At 39.7% G+C, this 23204-nt stretch overlaps 1 protein-coding gene across 1 annotated transcript in view; it reads left to right on the top strand.

The window, feature by feature from the left end:
* The first annotated feature begins 19033 nt into the window (after nucleotides 1-19033).
* LOC137131569 (cadherin-2-like) overlaps nucleotides 19034-23204 on the top strand; it is an 86073-nt gene continuing 81902 nt past the window's right edge. Inside the window, exon 1 of the mRNA XM_067513006.1 lies at nucleotides 19034-19233. Coding sequence (XP_067369107.1) covers nucleotides 19192-19233 — 42 coding nt within the window. The 5' untranslated portion in view covers nucleotides 19034-19191. The remainder of the gene's footprint in view (nucleotides 19234-23204) is intronic.

Here is a 23204-nt window from a genome sequence, read left to right as displayed (position 1 = left end):
CAGAGCTTGAGTGCAATAATCTTTGAAGGATCACCTGCCTCCACAGGTACATACAGCTTAGTGTCATCAGCATAGAGGTGGAGTGTGGTACTTTTACTATCACTAAACTGTGTCAAATGAGTCATTCATCAATAATCCAGAATCAATGATTATTAATTATTAGAGACAGACCAGGGCATAATATATAAATAAAAAAGTGGGAAATTATTATTCATACTTATCTTTGAAACAGAGTAATGACCACTTTATTTATAAGTCCTGATTAAGCCTGAATCCGACTGAGTAGCCACATTAATAACAGCTCAGTCATTACATCATTGGTTATGCTTTTTGTGCAGCCCAACTAACGGGACACATCATGTTAGTATTAACTAGTGCCTCATTATTTCATGATGATCTGACTGCTATTTTTTTTTTGCCCTCTTCAAAGACAGTATCACACAAAACCAACATGCAGTTGTGCAGTCTCTCAAAGTAGTATCAAATCTAGCCAGCTCTGATGTTGGGTCCATCCTGTTGGCTAACAGGATGGACCCAACATCAGAGCTTTCAGATCCTCCGTCTCCAGCTGTGCTCCCTCTGGAGCTGTGCTGTAGGCTCATTCAGAGACTATATTTTTAAAAAGATACAATAGTTGTAAGTTCATTTGTGTTCAGGGAAATTGGACAAAGCACTCAACTGCAAAGTTACAAAGAGAGAAAATAGTCAGCAGTTAACTCCCACTCCATCTGAACATGCTCATTACACTATTGTCACCCTTTATATCCGAGCACTTAGTAAGAACGAAAGCCCAGTGCCACTGTGCAGAGGAGTCTATGTTCTTTTGATAAATGTGATCATTTTTTTCACATTAAATGGAAATAAAGAGCTAAATGAGCATTTCCTATTTACACAGTGTTGTTTCGTAGACAGATATAGAAATAAACAGCAGCCATTAGTGAAACACACCACTGACTCGACAATGTGCAACAAGCTGTAATATGCTGACTGTATTTGTAGAATGTACAGTGCACCACAAGGGCAAGGAAATTAATTTTAAAGGATTTTTAAATGCAATTTATTTTCAATGCACCCAGCGGCGTGCAATTACCATCATGTGTTCAATATCATTTTATATTAGCCAGTTTTGCTACTGTGTGCTGTCTGTTTGCTGGTGCCTCCACAGAGAGTGAAATGTTTTCAGGCCAACAGACTTTATGTGGATTTATTCTTTCAAAAGAAAGAATGTTTCCCAAATCAACAGTCTTTGTCGTCTCCCATTTTTCATATGACCATTTAAAGGGCATGATTCCTAGGATGTAAACCAAATTTCATTGTGTAATATCGAAAGCATGTTTCCTTTCATTTTGTTCTTCCTTCTTTTTTCTGAGGTCGTCTTCACATTTTTGTTTTCCAGTTGAGCTCCATGACACCTGGTTATTGGAAGATTTGCCAATGAAATTTCTTTGCAAGTTGGCCTAGTTTATCAGAGAGCCTGGAGAGGCCAACGTGCTAAATGGTTAACGGCTTTAAGAGAAAAGAAGGCCACGACCAATCTTGCCTCCAGGCAGGGTGCATGTATCTGTCAGGGGAGAAAAGTCTAGTCTGTGTCCATAGCAAAGAGCTGAGCATTATATGTTAGACAAAATATCTGAGCCCACTCTAACCCAGTGTATAGGGGCTTCTTCTTAGTGAGCCTGCACTTTGCACATCACATCTGGCAAACAGAGCTTTACTTAATGTACTGTATCATTTGCCTCTTCTGTAAGTGGCTGGAACACTTAAACTTGATCTGACACTGAAAAGCTTCTAATGGGGTCTGGGGTATTGATGCACTGTTAAACTCTCATCCACAGCCTCTTCTGTGAGCGGCTCTCATCTGTAGCTGCCACACGCAGGAGAACATTTTCTCTGACAGCTCAGGTGCCAGTTTGGAGCAGTGCAATAAAGACGATCGGGTCAGCTTGTGTCAGCCTTCCAGTCGGGCCTCTAAAATCCTTACAACAGGGGATCTATTTGCAGCTTGTAAGGGCCACACTTTTATGGCATATGATATTTAGAATTCAATAGCAATGTAGAAAAAAAGAGTCATTGTGACAGCAGTCATAATGTACCAACCAGCCACACTGTGATTAACACACTGTGGATGAGAGAACAGGGGCAGAGCTCAAATTACCATTATTCAGAAAGTTTTACTTGTTTCTAGTGTGAACTGATAACATATTTATGTGCTTCATTTGCTCGTACAGTGACAAGTCAAATGTAGAGACCTGCAGTTGTAAACTAACATTAGTAAAGTCTCACCTCACCTGGGCAGGGGGCACACAGAGAAATTAATAAACAAATACATTTTCAAGTCTGCTTATTTCACACACTGCTCAGTTCAGGTCCCAAGGAAATGCACCTGGTTGAATCACAGATGCTGTGCTCAAATAATTTTACACCTTTACTATGTATTTCAGTATTTTTTATTTATTTTTTTTGGTCCTTTCGGCTCATCCCGTGAGTTCAGGGTCTCCACACTGGATCATTGTCCGCATGTTGATTTGACAACAGTTTTTACACCGGATGCCCTTCCTGACGCAACCCTTACCAATTTCCACTGGGCTTGGACCAGCACTGCACAGCTGGGGAGGGGAGTGGGCTGTTAGGGGTTCAGTGTCTTGCCCAGAGACACTTCGACATATAGCCGGGACTGTGGATCAAACCACTCACCCTGTGGTCTGTGGACAACTGCCTTGACCAACTGAGCTACAGCCGCACCCCCTTTCAGTCACATATGCAAAATGTGAAATGCCCACAGTGTAGGCTACAATTATGTCTGCAGATTTTTTTAATAAAATGACCAGCATGAGCACAGACAATCAGTCAACCACTAAAACCTAGTCTTAACCCTCAAACAGTGCTATAATACTTCAATGTCTTAATGATGGATTTAACTGTAAAAGGTATTCAGTGACTTGGAAATATACTTGTATCCATTCCCTGACTTCTGCTTTTCAATGACCTTTGTTCAGAGTTGGCTCGATTGTTCTATTGTCTTCATGAGGTTGTATTTGGCCAAAATTCTGATTCAACATCTAGTGGACTTTTCAGATACAGGTGTATTTATACTACAATCCTTTCAATACATTCATGACTCTTAGGTGATGTGAATTTTTAAAAAAACTTTGATTTTGGAAACCAATTCTCTGCACCAGTAATGTTTTAGGTGAGTAACTTATATGTATATTAGTGTACTAATATGTTAAAGAAAATCCCAGTGTGGCTTCTATGGTGTACTGCACATAGTAACTAGTAATAATATTATGAATCTTTTAAGTAATGCATTATATTACTTAATTACAATGAAAAGGAAATGTAAGTTACTATGAAATGTAATTTTACTATATAAAACATTACTATGGTGATGCAACACTGCCTGTAATTCTGCACTTTGTTTGAAGGATTTTGTGTTATGTGGCTCCAAGACACCCAGCAATGGTACTGTAAGAAGTTAAAAAAAAATACGTATATAAAACTGTCCTCCTGTGAAATATGTATTTATACAGTATATGTTGTTTGTGGGTTTGTACTAGCAGCCAAAAAGGTTGCAAACATTCTATGCACATGTTCTTCTAATTGCTCCTCATTACCCAAAGGATAAATGCAGTTATACAGGGTGACATTTCCAATAATCTTAGATTAGCCCTGCATCCCTTCACTATATAACAAACTGTAACACCCAGCAGATGCTGATACATTGTTGAGATTGAGAAATGATATGAAATACAATAAACAGCACTGAGCCCCATGATCATGAAGACACTACAATACTTTTGATCCAAGGTAAATTAAATGAGGCATCTTTATTTTGTTTGTCAGTCAGGTCAGTCAACTTCATCCACCCTGTATTTTCTGACCGGGTGAAGAGTGGTTTTGTTTTGGTTTTTCCAGTAAAACCTTGAGAAACAGTATATTTAAACTCTGGATGTGCTGCCATATTCCAATACTTAATCCATGATTTCTGATGGGGTTTTCCTATTGCATTTCACACTAAAACATCCACTTATCAACTAGTAGCCAGCATGAAAAAAACATTTTCTGAAAAGGCAAGAACAAAGAACAGAAGGGTGTATTATTCTAGATCACAGGTTCTATTCAGTTGAATGGAGGAACATTCAGGAACACGGCGATTAAGCAGATGGAAAAAATTGAGGCATCTCACTAAAATATGATGAACTATACCTATATAAATAATCTAAATGAGAAAAAAACGTTTTCTTTCATCAGCCTGTGACAATTTAAAGGTCTATGTCAAGCCTCTTCTAATCCCTATTCGAATCCCCGCAGCATTAGATGATAAAGTTTTGTAAGGTGTCAAATTATGTCGCTTTTAAGGTCCTTAGACGTATCATATTGACGCCACGGGTACCCTTTGCGATTACTATTGTACTGTTGTCAGGGTTTGATGAAACAACTCCAGGGTAATGTTACGTTAAGATACAACACGGGTTTGAGTTAGGAGCAAAAACTTTGGGGTAAAATTAACTTACAAGATAAATGACATAAAAAGAAAACAGTGACAATGACATACACGTACTTCCTTACCATGGTAACCACGTGTGTCACAGTGTGTTATAATCATCATTAAAGCACACATCATGTACTAGAGTCGGACCCTGGTCACCTGTGGAAAATACTTTGTGTCTTGTGCCATTTACCAGCCTGTCCACCCTGTCCACCCCCCCCCATGACACTTTTTCACTTTCTATACTACATCATTGCTTTAGGGGTAGAGGATTAGAGAAACCTGATTTGCCTAGTTAGATATCTTCTTGGGGGTATTGGGTCTTCTTCTAAATAAGGGTCTGGTGGTGTGCAGAACATTAAATGGTCATTTTCTACCCAATGCGACTTATTTACACTGCTTTTCATTCGCCCATTCACACTCACACCGATGGGGGAGCTGCTATCCAGCCAACACTCACCTGGAGCAACTAAGTTAGGGTTCAGTGTCTTGCTCAAGGACACTTTGACATGTGGCCAGAGGAGCCAGGGATCGAACCAGAACCTGGGGATTGGTGGAACACTGTTTTAATTTCCGGCACCACAGTCACCACTACATCAATGGCTTTCACCTTGTTCCTTCAGGATAATGATAATGAAGAGGAACGTAGTCCCCATGGTAATTTGCCATGGGGTTTTTTTAAAGGCCGGATGCCCTTCCTGCCATAACACTCCCATATTTTTTAATTTTACGTAAATGAAACTGCAGCTGCATTTAGTAAGTAAACTACTTTATCTTCTAGGAGATTTTTTCTTGTCATTTTTTATTTTACATTCCCGTCTTTGCCATGACGCTGTTTCTTTCCTGTAGGCAGACAGCATTAGCCTTAGGTAAACATATGCCTCAGCATTTGCTTAGACTATCACAGTAATTTCCACTCCGGATGACAAATAGTCCCACAGTATCAAGGTGATTCTCTTTGTCCTCAGGCTCCTCTTTAACCAAACATGAACTTCCTTTTAAACCATCTCACTTTCACTATGCAGATTATCTCTCAGGGCCATTCTTTTGTTTCATGACCTAAATCGGTCAGTTAGTAATTTCTTTGACACAATCTTCTCAGGTAAAAATTGCCATTGGTAGTTCATTGCCTCAGTGGAATGGCATTTTCAAATTTCACTGAGACATCCTCATTAACGCTGCCCTTCAGAGGCTTGGGGCTGCTGTTAACGAACGGATGCCTGGATAAACACACTGTAGAGCATCTCCTATGCTGCAGGTCTCCTGCCCTGACCTATCTCCTCCCCAGCTGTCTCAGCCAACCTTCAGGCAAGGAAAACTGATAAACACTCGCCTTCTCCTTGGGCACAAAACAGTGTCAATTCTGTCAGAAAGATGGATGTTTAAACCTCTTGCACTCATATTATTTGATAGCTGTAAATCATTTCCTGTTGTAAATTTGCTACTTCTGCCTTCTCAGTGTAACATTTCAGTTTCGTACCATAAGCCAGAAGCAAAGCTCTGTAGCTCATTCTACACTGCCCGTATATTGCAGGTTTACCACAAAATATGCCACCTTGCTATTCTCTATAAAAGGTACCTGGTGGGGGGACTCATTGTTGATCCAAATTAAGCTCCCTCGAGAGGTACAGGTGGACTGATTTTGGCCCCTCGCTGTGTAAAATAATGTTGCACCTTGGGGAGCTGAAGGTGAAGAGATTGTTTTTTTTTTTTTTTACTTTGAGACTGCAAGAGAAACAGCATTTGCAAGTTGTCATGCATTGTGAACAACAAGGTAATGATCAGGTTTGAGTTAAAGCGCTGGAGGAGAAACAAGTAGACCCATAAAGGACCACCAAGACTTGCAAAAAGAGTCAAGAAGGTTGTCCGTATTTTTCCGAGACTCCTTCAGCTCCTGTGTTATGATGCCTAACCTGCCTTGACTTTAGCCAGTTACCTCTGCTTTCTCTCGAGCTGCACATTGTAGCAGGTCCTCAAAACTTGCTTCTGCTCTAGATTCTTGTGACACACATTCAGTGCCAAACCATCCATTGAGGTTGGCATAGGGGGTCATTGCTACTGTTCAGATAGGTGGTTGAAAAAAGTTACTTACCTCTATATTCAATCGATGTAGATTCAGCTTCTCATTCTCCGGTTTGCATCTGCAGAAGTTAATTTATAGAAAGCTGCAGGGACGCGAGTGCAGAGAGGCGGGTGAGGGAGGCGGGTGAGGGAGGGTGTGAGTGCTTGGTGACAAACGTTGCCACCTGCAACCAGATCAATTTCCTCAGCCAGGTTTCCACCAGTAGAGGGCAGTCCATATGCATGTTTTTAACACAAAATACTGCAAGATGTCAAGGTACATAAGAAAACTGAGAGTGGAGGGAAAATTCAGGGACAACTCTTGGCTGAAGGGGAAATGACACTTCCTTAAAGCTTCCAGATTGAACACCTGACCCTTGTTTTCTTGCAGTCTGCTTTTTAGTTTCAACTTACCTTGGTGTTTCAATGGTAAATATTCCAAATGTGATGGGTCAGAAAAGACTCTGATGGAAATTCCACTCACACAAAAACATGTTAACTTGTGAATTTTGAATTTAGACTTTAAATACAAACATATATTTTCACTTTGTATGGTTATTAATAATTATATTATACATAATTGGATCGCAGTTTATACTCATACAGACTAATAGAGAATGAGTCACTGAAGCCGTGGATATGATCAGATTAGAAAAGATTGGAAGACTACAAAGCAACGGGGCTGATTACATTGTATGTCAATGATACATGGGGCTGCAGTGGAAATATTCTTATTGTGAAATTTTATAATCATATATCTGCTGGCTGTATTTTATTTCATTTATTCTATGTGTCTATTTTAATCTTCGTTTTACATTATAAACGTAAATACCTTTTACCCAATACCTAAAAACACATTAAAAACTAAACATAAATATATTTTATAAAGCTGACAAAAAGAACATATATATATACATCTCTACAAAAACAAACTGTGTTCCTAAATAACCTGTATTTCTGAAATATCATTTCCCTTATCAAAATCCTCCTTCCCACCACCCACCATAGTACACTAGTCTTTAAAACAATTAGTAGGTTACCAAACAAACATAATCTACGATTAGAGTCATGAGTTTAACACAGTTAACTACATACATGAACCCTCTTTAAGAAAATCCAAGCAGAATTCTAAAAGCTGCTTTCATATATTTGTATTCATTACCAATAGCCTTTGTTATCTATAGTATATAATTGAGTAGTGTTCTGAAGAAAAAACTGAATCAACCTAATTTTAATATCCAGACAGAATTTTCACGCTCACAGATAAAAAGTCGGATTCCTCTCTAAGACGGACTGACCCAAAATGCTTTTCCCATATTAACTTGAGGGTTATTTATAGAAATAAAGTGCTGAAGCTTCATATCACTTATCAAACACAACCCCAATTCCAAAAAAGTTGGGAAGATGTGTAAAACATGAATAAAAACAGAATGCAATTATTTGCCAATCTCATCCATATGTGCTCACAATACAACATAAACAACATACCAGGTGTTTAACCTGAGATATTTTACACTTTCATGAAAAGTATTAGTTCATTTTGAATTTGATGGCAGCAACACATCTCAAAAAAGTTGGAGCAAATGTCACAATCCTCTTCCTGTGTTTAGTTGTCCCTGTTTTTTCCAGCTTTGGAAACTTGATTTTTGTGTGTGTGTGTGTGTGTTCACCCCTCCTCAATTCTTTATAACAAATACCCTTTACTTTGAACCTGCTGTCTCCTCACTTGGGTCCTTGCAAATAACTTACACAAACTGTGACACAAGGCTGTAAAAGTAATTGGCGCAAATCAAAAACAAATGGGGGAGCATGGCTTAATTGGCAACAGGTCAGTAATATGAGTGGGTATAAAAGGAGCATTTCAGATGGTCAGAGGTTCACCAACTGTGCTAAATTGTAGAAAAACTGGATGCATGTGATCTTCGAGCCCTCAGGCAGCGCTGCATTAAAAAGAGGCATGATTCTTTACTTGAAATCACTGCATGGGCTCAGGAACACTTCCAGAATTAACTGTCTGGGAACGACGTTTGCTGTGCAATCCACAAATGTTAGTCATAGCTGTATCATGCAAAGAAGAAGCCACATGTGAACACAATCCAGAAATGCTGCCGTGTTTTCTGGGCCAAAGTCCATTTAAAATGGTCTGAGGCAAAATGGGAAAACTGTTCCTTGGTCAGATGAATCAAAATTTTAAACTCTTTTTGAAAACCACGGACGCCGTGTCCTGCAGACTAAAGAGGAGAGGGACCAACCAGCTTGATATCAGCAGACAGTTCAAAAGCTTGCATCACTTATGGTATGGGGTGCATTAGTGCCTCTGGTGTAGCAGCTTACACATCTGGAAAGGTGGTCCAGAGCTTTCACCAAGAGAAAACATTTGGCACATCATAAAATGAAAAATCTGGTAACAAAGGCCCAGGACTGTTGAGCAGCTAGAATCCTGCATCGGACAAGAATGGAACATTTCTGTCCTAAAACTCCAGGAACTGGTCTCCTGACTTCCCAGACATTTACAGACAGTTGTTAAAAGAACAGGGGATGCTACACAAGGGTGAACATCACCCTGTTCCAACATTTTTAGGATGTGTTGCTGCCATCAAAGTCAAAATGAGCTAATATTTTCCATGAAATGGTAAAATATCTGTTTCAACATCCAATATGTTTTTTATGCTGATTGTGAATAAAAATGGGTTGATAGTTGAAAATCATTGCTGTTGCATCTGTTTTCTGGAATTTGCAGATCTTTTTAACTTGTCTCCATCAAAAAGCTCCTCTAACACTTATGCCAAGTTCACGTCAGACTCCTGACATTGGTGACACCAATATTTTTTGCAGTTTTTGATTCCAAAGCAAAAATGAAGATGTTAGTATGTTTTCAATTATTTTTTAGGAAATAAACTGAATATATAGCAGTGAATGTTTAAGCCATTTAGTTACCTTTACTGAGTTATCAACAATATGCACTTCTTACAAGTTTTCATGAAGTTAGAGGTAATTGCAGGGCATTGTTCTAGTTCTCAGTTGCTGGATAAATGAAAAGCAGTTTATCCAGGAGCAGAAAAAACAAGTGAGGCATGTTAAAATTATTGGAATGACTTTTTACAACTCTGTAAGTAAGACATTGCTGTGTGGCTATTTAAAAAACAAGTTAAAACTAATAAAGTAGCAGCAGATATGTGTTCAACCACAACCTTGACCTTAGGTTCTCAGCTACTGTAGAACATTGCTAAAGTCTATTTTAATGAGCTGACAACCAACACAACTTCCCACAAACTATGTATGTGAACAATGGGAGCCCTTGAAGATTCACGTAGACCCCATGGTGAAAACTCACATGGCATCAGTGATACTTATCAGCAGTGATAACGTTATAGAAACCAATGCAAAACATAAAATCACATTTTGTCTGTACTGGCTTGTTCTGGTGCATGTTCACTCGCATAGTGAAAGACCTTTGTCTACAAGGAGCACAGTCAACAGGTGGATTACAGACCTATTGTAGGCTTGTAACTTTTTTGGAAACAGGTTTGCATGCGGATGAGTGTTACCAGCTTCCTTTAATTAAATTCAAATGAATTCAACTTTATTGATACAGCGCCAACTCACAACAAAGTCATCTCAAGGCACTTTACAGAATAAAGTCAAGACTATAAAGATGTATAGAGAGAACCCAACAATTCTGCTGTAGCAAGCCATAGGCAACAGTGGAGAGGAAAAACTCCCTTTAACGGAAGAAACACCCAGCAGAACCAGGCTCAGGGTGTGTGGCCATCTGCCTTGGACAGTTGTGGTGACTGGAAAGTGAAGAGAGAAAAGAACAGAGCAATAAAAGCACCAACAAAACATCGGGCAGATTTGTAGGACCAGTAGCTACAGACTACAAAGGCAACCATCAAGGCAAACTATCAAAGGCATATGATGTCACTAATGACATCGTCAGCACACAGACCATCACAAACACACATTACATAAAACAAATAACTAAACTGTGGAACTGCATAGCTAACCTTTGTGTGCATGGAGGATTCATCGTTAACATGAACAAATTGAAATCTATCAGATAGATAAGATTTAAACCAACCTAGTGCAGTTCCTTTAATCCCAATTTCATGCTCCAGTCTCTGTAATATGAATGCAGCACTAACATCTAACATAACTACAGAGACGAGTCCATTATCTGATGTCAAGAGAAGATCGTTGGTGACTTTTACCAGTGCTGTTTCTGTACTGTGATGAACTCTTTACATTCTACAGTATGTGAGGGAAATTTCAAAATCTAGTAAGACATCCTGTCTCCGGCTCCACACAGAAGTGTGTTAGCTAAGCACCAATCATAAAACTACCTACATCTGAACATTTGCTTCCCACCAGGAAACCTACAGGAACCAGTAAAGATTATCAGTCTCAAGGACTTAAAAGACATGGCAAACCAAAGGACAAGAACTTGGTCATTAGACTCCTGACCACATTGCATGAATGTTGATTTGCATTGACTCATGTGTAACCCAGCTGCTGAGCTAAATGTTTTAAAGGCTGAACCACCTACACAGCGGGGTCAAATCTGATTTGGCCCACTCGAGTGTAGTTCACTTCTGCTCTGCATGTTTCTCTGTTTTGCTCATTAAACTCACCATAACCAAGACTGTGAGCTGCCTTTTGCCTCCTAAAATTGCCTTACAGTTTTTACCACGACACAGTCCTCTAATAATAATCCTACTTCAAAACCTAAATAGAGTTTGGAGCTATTCAAAGGTAAAGGAATTGACTCTAATAATTTGCTGTCACAAGTGCTGGTTGCAGTGTTGTAGTAGTCAACGTACTGTACCCACAGTGGGGGAGTCCACTGTTCTCTCCTGATGACAAACCAATCATTAATGTCACATGCTTTTAGTAGTCAGGGCTGATTTCACCTACACATTAGCCTTTGTAAATAATAATTTAGAAAACTATAAACTACAATTTCATCTTTAGGACAACAATGAAGAAAACACAGCAGCTCTGAAACACGCAGATGAAATTATGCCAATTCATTAAATGGATTAAAGTGGAACTAAAATTGGATGTGATTAACATTTGCCCGCAGAAGTGTCCTTAACACGTTCAATCATGTATCAGAGGTAGCATCACTGGGTTTTGTTAAGTAATGTCGAAGTACATTGTGTGCTCTCGTTCAGCTGAGGGTCTTTATTGTACAAATTACAGAGGCCATTCTGCCAAGTGGTGGGTTCCACTGGGTTCCAGCAACTAAATAGGACAAGCTCAGACTGTATCAAACAGGACTGCAGACCGGTGCCAATCCACCCTACATCTAGGACCTGTGCACCTCCTGAATCCAGGACCTGGATTCAACCATAACCGCTTATCCTGTTAAGTGTCTTGGGGGGCTGGAGTATTCCAGCTGTCATAGGGTCCACCCTGGACAGGTCTCCAGTCTATGCAAGGGAAAACAAAAAGAGATAATCAGACAGACAACCATTCACACTCACATTCACACCTACAGGTAATTTAGGTGTGAATGTTAAACCCAACATGTATGTCTTTGTACTGTGGGAGGTTTTCAAACTGGTTGTTGTTGTGTATAATTGGTGAAAAATACATCAGCCAGACCCAGTGCTCCACTGGTGATGTGTTTCTTCGTTGTCCCGGAGGCTTGAAGTCATACTGGGCAATCAGACAGATGAATAATTAAGACAACAATGTATGTGTACCACAGAGATGGAGAAGCTAAGCCAGGTTGCAGCCTGCAGAGTAAAGTCCTGGTTAGTTTTAGTGTCTGTAACACATAAATAATTGACATAAATAATAGTTACGACCTTAGAAACCTAAGACAGGAGTAAAAACTGAAGTGGTATCAACCAATCAAGGTCACAGTCCAACAAAAGTGAGTGAGTCCTGATGAATTAACCTGAGATTTGTTGCATCTGTGAAGGTTCTCAAAACAAGTTCTTTAGGAAGGGAACACAGGAAAACAAATCATTAGGTTTTCTTTATATTCTATCATAATAATTTATATTTGGTAAACATTTGTCAGTGTATATTTTAATTAACCACTAAATTTGACAACTGTGGTTAACTTTTGTTTAAATCCATATTAAAATCATTTGTATGAGCCAACCAAGGGTCCACAGTGTAGTTATTTGTTTTATCTAATGTGTGTTGTGATGTGTCTGTGTACTGATGATGTCATTAGTGACATCATTTGCCTTTGATAGTTTGCCTTTTAAGCTTGTTGACCAGTGGTCAAGGAAACAATGCAATGCTAAGGGTTTGTTAAAGAGAGATGCAGTTAACTTCGGCTCGCACCAGTTTTTCTGATCTGTTTTCATGACTTGTTCGAGCCCAAGCTCAAGCTCTTTTAATGGGGTATTTATGCTACAAAACTCACCAAACAGTTGGTTGAAGTCTGGGAACAGCTTGGTTCCCACCACCTTTTAGCAGCCCTCTTCCATGAGACATTGGATCTCGCTCTTTTGTCTCAACAGCTGCTCCAACGTGGTCTTTCTTCCATTATTCGCTGTGTAGTGCTTAGCCCGTGTAGAGAAGGTTTCTTACTAATGTGGAGGTGATCTAACTCGAATCTGACGCTCCTGACGCTTCAGCACATACTTCAGTCCGGAGATCGTTGTATGACGAACATTGAACATTTATTGTACTTGCTTCTCAACTTAGCCAATGACGGATCAATTGTACATACAACTTTAAGCACAGTAATCTCACAAGCACGTTCAATAGCAGTTTCATCAAACAAGTTTCTCAAAGTATGTCTGAACTCACAGGACTCGCAGAACTAGGTAAGACACCGTGTGCCTCTACAGCTACACACAACCTTTTTCTTCTACCTTGTTGTGGTCCACACCTTTCTTGTAGTCAGAGTTCCTCTGCCCCAGGTACCGTGTCACGTCTGCTCTCTTCAGTTTGTCTAACAATCTCCAGAGTGAAGCATTTGCTGGAGCGTCAGATTCGAGTAAGATCACCTCTACATCATTCATCATCAGAGTTGGAAACATTGGGCCTCATGCAGCATCCACTCGCACAAACAGATTTGCTATTCACATTTTCTTTTTGAGCCCACACAACCACGTAATTTATGATTGGTTCATGCCTGTTGTACCCGTAATAAACCGAAAAAATGCCATTTGAAATTTCTCTACAGGTGGAAATAATTACTTCAACTGAATAAATCTGGAGCGAAACAGAAAAGACGGTAATTAAATTTACAGCATTTGCAATATAGAACAAACTAAATTAATATTATTTTTACTGGTCTCAATGTCTATCTTCCCTGGGGTTTCAATGCAGATTTTCTGTTCTAACAGCCAAAATTGTAACGTCATCTCAATTAGCTGGAATCTTCTTTACGCTAACATCCTCCGTGAATGTCATCATTTTGACCACAGTGTGTTTTATTAATGAGCTGCTTTGCTTTAGAAAGATGTTTTTTGTATCTTCTTGCAGCCTGAACTGCTCCCTCTTAATTTCCATCACAGTACAGCGCTGGTTTGATCAAATAACTGAAAGATACACAATTAAAATGTTTTAATAGTTTTGAGTCTTCTACAGTTATTAGCTGTCCCTGTTAAGTTTGCAGTGTTTTTTTATGATTACAGACAGAAGACTCAAAGCTCTGCTGTGTGAAATTCTTCTTTTTACCCTCAGGAAGTCTTATATGGCAATTTTAAGGGTGTTGATTAAGTTAATAATTAAATGTCATGGAACACTTGTGTAAAGAGAAAAGAATAAGAAAGCTAAGACAAGAATGCAAAAATATTCTTGCATGCGACCCAATGTGTGCTTATTTGCATATGTCAAGGTTACATTTCAGAAAAATGCAACAGTTATTTTCTCACATAAATTCATTCAGTGTCTTTATATACATGTAAGAACAGATGAAGGCTAAAGTTTGGGTCCACACACACCAGAAGTCCACATTTACAATGTAAAATGTTGGTACCAACTGTGCTGATGACATGTAGCTATGACAGAAAACAGCAGGAAACTGCAGCTCAACCATTTGATGTGTATATCTGCTGAAATGTTGGTGTCATGAGCATAGGGGGGGAACAGCAGGGCAACCGCGGTCAAATGAGGAACAGGATCTGTAAGTTCGCCGTGGTTGGATAACAACAATTAAACATTAACTCTTCTCCAAAAGTTGCTGTCAAGAGTTTCATCAATTCAAAGATGAGTTTCATCAGTGAAAGTGAAAAAAGCTGGAGAGTGAGAGGAACAGAAAGTGAATGTGACATGTGTCTTCTCTCACTACAGGAATGATGAGCATTCTAGCTTTTAAAGTCAAACTCCACCGTGCTGCTAATGTTCAGCTGATGTCACCTGAGTGATTTTCACTCATGCACATTATTCTTCTCTTTACAATGGCTGAATAGGAAAAGACTGATGCTGTGTCTCTACATGTCCCTCTATAGGAATCTTTTTATGAGGACAGCCTCAAAGATACCCTGAGTTTCGACACTAAAATCTAACTAACTAGCCCCACCTAAAGTAAATGTTTAAAGCCATTGCTTCAAACTGAGTAAACTACAGTAACAATTAACAGGCACTAACGCTAACAGGCTTATTTAATGTAGTGCACTTACACTTCCATTTAAAGAACTAAACAAACTGTCAAACGTATTCAACAAAAATACTAGATACATCTACTGTGTATGAGGCAACCAGGGTTTACTCTTTTTTATTTCTACTACGCGTGTGTGTAAGGGTAGTTAGATTAAGAAGTATATGTGTAAGTGTACTGATGATGTCATCAATGATGTCACATATCTGCCTTTAAAGTTTGCCTTTGAAGTTTGCTATTTAGTTGCGTAAGTTTGCTCGAGGAGAAGTAGTTCAGCTCAGCCTTAGGAAAGAACAGACAAACTTTAGCAGCTACAAGGTAATGATCTGTATATTTTATTAAATGACAAATGTTAAGAACGCGATAATTTTATTGAGATTATACAAATATATGTTTTATAGCTAAAACAGAGAAGAACAGTGATGAATAAAAACATAATATAAATGACAATAACGAGTAAAGGAAGTTATAGATTTTTTAAAAGTTATGTAATAAATGTAATAAATAGGAGATTAATGGATGGAGTAACGGGACATGATATGAGAGGAGAGGATGCAGATGACAGAGTAAAATGAAGCCACATGATTTGCTGTGCCAACTCCTGAAAGTAAGCATCCAAAAGAAAAGAAGAATAAACAGATTACTGTAAAAATAAGTTGGGGTTTGTTTGTTAAAGAGAGATGCAGTTAACTTCGGCTCGCACCAGTTTTTCTGATCTGTTTTCATGACTTGAAGTTATAGATTTTTTAAAAGTTATGTAATAAATGTAATAAATAGGAGATTAATGGATGGAGTAACGGGACATGATATGAGAGGAGAGGATGCAGATGACAGAGTAAAATGAAGCCACATGATTTGCTGTGCCAACTCCTGAAAGTAAGCATCCAAAAGAAAAGAAGAATAAACAGATTACTGTAAAAATAAGTTGGGGTTTGTTTGTTAAAGAGAGATGCAGTTAACTTCGGCTCGCACCAGTTTTTCTGATCTGTTTTCATGACTTGTTTGAGCCCAAGCTCAAGCTCTTTTAATGGGGTAAAAACAGACATAAACAGATTACTGTAAAAATAAGTTGAAACAGTTTTGTATTTTACAGCCATGGTTGTTAAATAGAATAATGACATTATGAATAATGACATTATGTGTTTTCAGGTAATTTCCTATTACGTATTACCCAGTGCTTTTTGAAACTATTACCTGGTTATTAATTTTGTTATTAGCATGATATTAGTTTATTATTTTAATGAACATAATCCTGTAACATCCTAAGTAGTCATCCATCCATTATCTGTAACCAGTTACCCTGTCTAGGGTCACGGGTGGGCTGGAGCCTATACCAGCTGTCATTCTCGCCACATGGGATGATATGTATATGGCTTCATAAAATCCTTCTCTCAAAAGAGAAGGCACAACCCGTCTCCCATTTTCCATGCTGCCCTTTCATCCATCCCCAGGAAGATTATGGCCACTTGACACATCCACCAAGAGGGCCGCACCTACTGTGACCCTAACTAAGGGCTATATACGGTCTTCTCACCTCCCCTATTATCCACCTACTGTAGCCATTGGTGTTCTAAGAGTCTGTTGGGGCCCTAGGCAAAAATGTATGCAACATAAAATCCCTACGCTTAAGATACGGAATATGGAAAATAAACTTGTTACGTGCCAGGGTAGGTGGCACTGTGGGTTTTTCCTTTTCTCTTGGCATCTTTGCAGGAGCTGAGGCTTTACTGATTTTGATATTCAAACCTAATTGGTCCACACACCCATTGGCTGCCCTGAACCAATCTGCTGCCAATCCGCTTTACAAAAGGCGGCAGCTCTTTTACCGCTCTCTCCTTTTTGTGAGCTTCCTTCCCGGGCATTGCCATGTTTTACTCGGTATTTTTTAAATAGATGTGGTGGGAGGCTGGATGTAAGTAAGTTGGGGGTAGCACCCTGTACATGTGCAAATCATAGAAATGACCTTTTTAAAGAAACTAGGTTAAGAGGTTGGTGCCTCATTGTACGATTTAAATGGAAGCTGTTTGTAGCCTAGATGGTCAAACGTTTTTTTGAGTTTTTGTTTCCTCGCTCATGCTGTAGGTAAGAGCAGATAGGCCCCATTTTGTTTCATCAATGTGTTTGGCACAACCTTCTGGTCCTGTCCTCCCCCACTCGTGTTCAGTTGTTTTTCTCAACACACTGGGAATAATAAACCGTATGTCCTTCCTTTCTGCCTTTGGCCTTTTTCATTGCTTTTGGTTGTCTTGTGGTATTGGCCCCACTTCCTGTGGAGCATTTCAGGGTGGGGGCGTAACAGCAATGGGGGCCCATCTGGGAGTGATTTGTTGTGGACAACCGAAATGAATGAAAGGGTGGTAGTGACTCTGTCAGTGTCAAGTACAAAAAAGGTTGGATTCGAATTGCAAGACTTTCTTAGTCAATCTATACATAAGAAAGTTGACTTGTTCCGTAAGGAGGATTTATTAAATATTGCTGCCCACTTCAACATTTCACTTTTGAAACATGATGTTTAGCAGGTTTCAGGGTGGTGGTGTAACAAATAAAATACACACCACACTTCACATAACACAATAACTTACAGTAATACGTTGTACTGATTTATAGTACACTTGTCCACATGTATTTGCATCTAAATTTGATAACTTAGCATTCATAGCTTGACAGTTAGCTTAGTCAGACACAGCTTTCATCAGTTACATATAGAAAAAGTAAAGTCTGAGTTAGCTGATTATTAGCAGCCTGCTAGCTAAGCTAACTAACTGACCTCTGGTGACACATTAGGCTGCTCTACTAACTTAGTTAGCTACGTTAGCTCATGTTAAATCTCAAAGTAAACAAAAGAAACGTGAAACCAGTGGAAGCGTTGTTATTCAACTGTGTGTTCACCACAATTACAGCTACACTAGCAGCATTTAGCTGACGCCGTTTGGTTTAATATAGTTAAAGGTAATATCTCAACCTCTCTACTTGCTTTTTCTCCTGTTCCTCTTTTTTCACACCTACAATGAAAACTCCTCTTCTTGTTTACAGTGAATCCTCTTTAGGGAGGTCGCAGACTTTGCACACAATCAGTGCTGTATTTTAACTGTTGCCAGCTCTCGGTGGCCCCCTGCTGGGTCTAGTTCCTCTGACTGTAACGTGACTATTCCAGCCAGTGGTGAAACTAGGCCCACTCTGAAGGATATATCTGGGTTCCCAAGTCAGACTGAAGGAGCTTCTTGGATCAGTAGCAAAACCTTTTTTAGCCAAGAAGAAAGAAGTCAGTTGACATGATTTCACTTTTGGATAACCAAACCTGGATGACTAAGACCTACACTAACATAGGATACTGGTCCACTGCATGAACAGTATAGTGGGTGTTTGATGATCTTAAAAAGTGACCCCCCCTCTTTTGTGCACAGGCTGAAAATGGCACACTTGTCCTTTAACATCAAAGATCACAATAATGTGTGAGGTCTCTAATTTGGGAACATGCAGCAGTTTTTTGTCAAACCTTCCGAATCAGTAGAAATGATATGTTGTATATATCATGAAGCTGCTAGTGCAAATGTTGCTTCCTCACTAGAAGTAGAAAAGGCTGTGGACAATATGTGTTTAAAAAAGTGTATAAAATAATGAAAATTATACCTGTTTGCATCCCCCTTGATAAATACATTCAAAATAACTTTATTTTCTGATAAAGGAACTTTTGTAGTAAAATAATGTACCTTATATATTATATTGATAAAAAAACTGTGTTTTACTCTGTTTCAGCAAACATAGGAGAACGAAGAGAGATATTGGTCCAATCCGCTGCGTTCTTCAGCGGTTCTCTTCCTTTTGCTGTTGTCCGTTAGGGGGCGGCACAGAGACGCAGCAGGAGGAGGAGGGGGATTGCGTTGAGTCAGCCAGTCCCAGGCAGGTTGGAGTGCCGCTGAGCCGGGCAGAGCAGACAGACAGAGAGTGCTGGTGGAAGGAGGAAGGCTGCCTCATGCCGCCGGGGCTCAACTGGAATTAAATAATTTGTCGTCCAGCGCTGCGCAACGGACTCTGCCGGTTGAGGAAGGAGGAATTTTTACAACAAAACATGCATCTTTTGGCGATGTGGATGCTGATGGCGTCTCTGCAGGTAAAACATTTTTTAATTTTACACCGAGATTATATCTGATGGTCGGAACTGGAGACGAGCGCTCAGTGTCTGCGTGTTTGAGTCCTCTGCGTTTGTCGACTTAACGGCCCCGTCTTCTTCTTGATGCGCCGGTCCCGCTGCACACTGTCCTTCTGAGAAATGCATTGTGATAAAATACCCGTGCGAGCCGAGGATCGACCATTAGAGACGTTGGTGTGTGTGTGTGTGTCCATCATCGGATGACAGGCTGCTGTCGCCTGGTCCAGCATCTCATTTAGGACGCAATCCGTGTTGCTTGCTGCTTAAACTAGACGCTTCCCTCTATGACCACGCCGATCTCCATTTAAAAATACGGCACTTTAACGTGGCGTCTTCTAACCGGTGCGTATAGGTGGCGGAGCAAGGTTCATGGCGTTTTTTTACTCTTTGTTTCAGCATGGTTCTCCAGGCTCCTGGTCCTGCTCTGTGGAGCAGTTTAACGCTCATCAGTGTCCCTGTCCCTTTGCCGTTATGCGCTAACATGCAGTCCCCCCGGGGCGGGGGGGTGGTGGTGGGGGGGGTTTGGGTGCAGGGACGAAAGTGGACGTTGTGGGACTGAGAAAAAGTGTTGCACCACAGCGCTTTTTAAATTACATCTTAGAACATGTTACTCAGTAATTTGGCATCAAACTGATAGAATTTTCATTTTTTCAAATGGAGTTTGGCTTGGAAAATAGAGAACAGGACATTTAGTTGGGTTACAGTCCAAAATGTGGTGTTGTTTATACCACCTGCTGTTCACTCTGTCCCAGAAATAACTTTTAAAGGACAATACCAACGTTTATGTTTTTTTTTTAAATCATACATTAATGCTGACCATAGTCTTGGTGTAGGCTGCCATTTCTTTCAGGTTGAAATTTTGTGCTGTACACTGATCATGAAAGTGTAATAGTCATAGAGAAATGTTATGATTATAAAGTGGTGGAAATGTTAAGGACCCAATATTTGTAGAAATGCTGGCAAACACAACCAGTAAAAACCAGTGCTACGCAATGTACTGGCAAATCCTTGTTACAGACGTGTGAGCTCCAAATGCAGCTCTAGCCAGATTTAATGAAGTCAAACCAGGTGTCCACACTGTTTGGACAGATCAATACAGAGGACAGTGCTGTGCCAAAGGTCAGAGACTAAAACAAACCCATTGCCAATGCCTCACCTAAAAAATAAAAAAGCAGCGGGGACGGTGCACTCAAAGGCTTTACCTTCAATCCTCTAAAAGCCTTTCATACATCTGCTTTTGTTAGAGTTTAGCTAGAATTTGTAGGCCTGTCTAGATTCTTTGAACAAGTTTACTGTGTCTACTCTTAGCTGAAAGCACTGTTGTGTGGTCATATCCCTGGTTACAGGACATATGAAGGTGCAGGGATACGGTTAAAGATGGAACAGATTAAAGGCTTCTACTGTAGATAAATCCGTAAAAACTGTGAAGTTTAATAGAGACAGTAGTTGCCAAGTTACTCTGACCCTGTATTAGGTCAAAAGGGGAAAATAGATGTTGGGTATTGATTCAAGTTTAAAGGTTTGATTTGATCAGATTTACCTGATGCTGCAAATTGTTCTCTTTCCTGAATCTTTACAGAGCCCTGGATACTGATTACACATTTCTTCTGCTGAAGGCAAAGCTTGAAGTGTTGTGTGGGTTTTCAATTTATGTGCATTCAATACGAACGCACTTGCATTCCCTAAAACATCTTCATTTAACCAGCTGTCCCTGGAGCCGAAGGGTTGGATGGACCTATTTTAAAGCAACAAGGCATATTTTACTGTGTAAAAGGTAATAAATAGCAATTATTTGAGGCCTGGACGCTTCTGTTGCAGGGTTTCTGGGGAGATCAACTTGTAAGAGACTCATTTACGTTAGTGGCAGTAAATAAATGGATTGAAGGACACGTATAGATGTCTGTGGGTGTCATAAAGAGCATGAAGAGCACCAGGTAATTCCCCCCTTTACTAGAAGGAGGGGAAATCAGTGGCTAGTCTTTCGGGTTGGATTCAGATGAGAAACTTTGATAACAAGAAAATATTTTATCATTTTGTTGGACAAAACATTCTAAAGTTGAGTTGGGCACTGTCTCTGTTTTCTGACACTTTTATAATAAAATTAAATGTGTTACTTGAAGAGTTAGCAGATTACATGCACTTAGTTACTTCATTTAACTGTAATATTGTATGACGTGTGTGTCGCTGATGCATTGTCTGCTAACTGGGTAACCTGTCTCATGTAGCAGTGGGTGGAACCTTCTAAAATGTATTACGAAATAATCTTTAGTTGAATCAGCTGTTAATTCAGGCTTCTTATGATCAGATTGCTTTCTTTGTGCCATTTCCCCTCATCATGTCAGTGGTGACATGATGTGTCTGCTCTACCACGTGAGCCTGTTGAGAGGCCCACACTCAGCACATCATTGTGCATGTGAAGCCGATGCGCAGTCGTTCACCACTTTTTCTCCGACACGAACAAGTTCAGATTGACTGTGGTGGTCCTCACTCCAAGCAGAGCTTTAGAGACTCTTAGTAGACTAAGAGGCACTTCAAGCCAACTTCATACCCCGAGTGATTATAGTGGAGGAAGAGGCAGCTTTGGACACTTTGTTTAAACACGAAGTCATAAATCTTTTGCTGGTAAACAGTTAGTTTGTGAATTGCAGCAGACATCAAGATTTGTCAGTCGTTTCTTTAGTTTTTGCCTCGATGTTTCCCAAAAAACTGTATTGTCTGATTGTAGCTGTGTGTAGTATTGAACTGAAACTTTATGTACAAGTCTGAAAACCAGTTTCATGTGTAAGAAAGTGGAACCTGCACAACTTTGGCATTTAGTAATTCAAGGTGGACTGGAACACTGCAGAACCTGCCTGAAAATCTTTGGGCTTTCCAATTTGGTTTAGAAGCAAAAGCCGTTGGTTATCAGTTGTGGGATTTGTTGTTCGATCACTGGCTCCCCCCTGTCTTTGGGCAGGACACTGAACCTTCTCCTGGTAGGTCAGACGCCAGTGACTTGTGTGACTGTTACTAGCTTATTTGGTGACCACTCCCATTTCCTAACCTCAGACACTGTGGGTTTAGCCTACATATAAATACACACGTTGTATTTTGAATTAACTATGAACACTTCTTTTCTCTTTGTCAAAATTGCTTTTCTACTAAATACATATTTAAAAAAAATTACAATTCTAATTCTAAAGTTCTGCAGTGTTTAAATTCTTGCACCATTAATCTATTGTGAACAATTTCAAACGATAATTAGCAGACCAGGATGTTTTAGGAATTAGAGGAGATTAGACCTGTAGTTCGTCTCCTCTTTGATGAATGTTATAGTCTTCCATCACAACTAGTAATAATTTTTACTATAAATATTTAACATTCATTAATGGCTAGTCCTGGATTATGCTGAGATGGAATTCAGCTATTTTCAAACTCAAAAATTAACTTCCACACTTCTCTCATCTTTAAGTCCTGACTACTGAGACATGTTTTTCTTCTAGAAGTGACCCCCGCACACCATCCAGTTTGACCTTTAGTTCATCTTTCTTTTCCTGTAAGTCCCGAAGGCTGTTCTGCAGCAGACTACGGTGTTGCTATGTGTCTTTGCTTCCTCTTTCCTTATGCTAATAGGGGAAGAGATAAAAGCCAGCCGTGCTAAATCCACACCCTTCCCCTCAACCTTCAAAGACGTCAGGGAGGGCAGGGAGAAAGCGAGGGGTTAGAGTTTTTGGGGTTAAGTGGAAGCAAATCAAAGCACCCTTCTTGGCTTCATTACTGTAATCACAGAAGCAAACACACATCCCCCCCAAACACACACTCACACATTAACAAACTACAGCAAATTCTTTTGTGCTGAACTGAGGAGTGGAAATATGTGCATTTGTGTGTGTGTGTGTGTGTGTGTGTGTGTGTGTGTTTTGGGGGGCATCGAACAAGGGGGACAAAGTCTA

Source organism: Channa argus, chromosome 8, assembly GCF_033026475.1.
Source record: "Channa argus isolate prfri chromosome 8, Channa argus male v1.0, whole genome shotgun sequence".
In the NCBI taxonomy this organism is placed as follows: Eukaryota; Metazoa; Chordata; class Actinopteri; order Anabantiformes; family Channidae; genus Channa; species Channa argus.
Note: the sequence above shows the minus strand (reverse complement) of the source record. Positions and strands in the feature narration are given on the sequence as shown.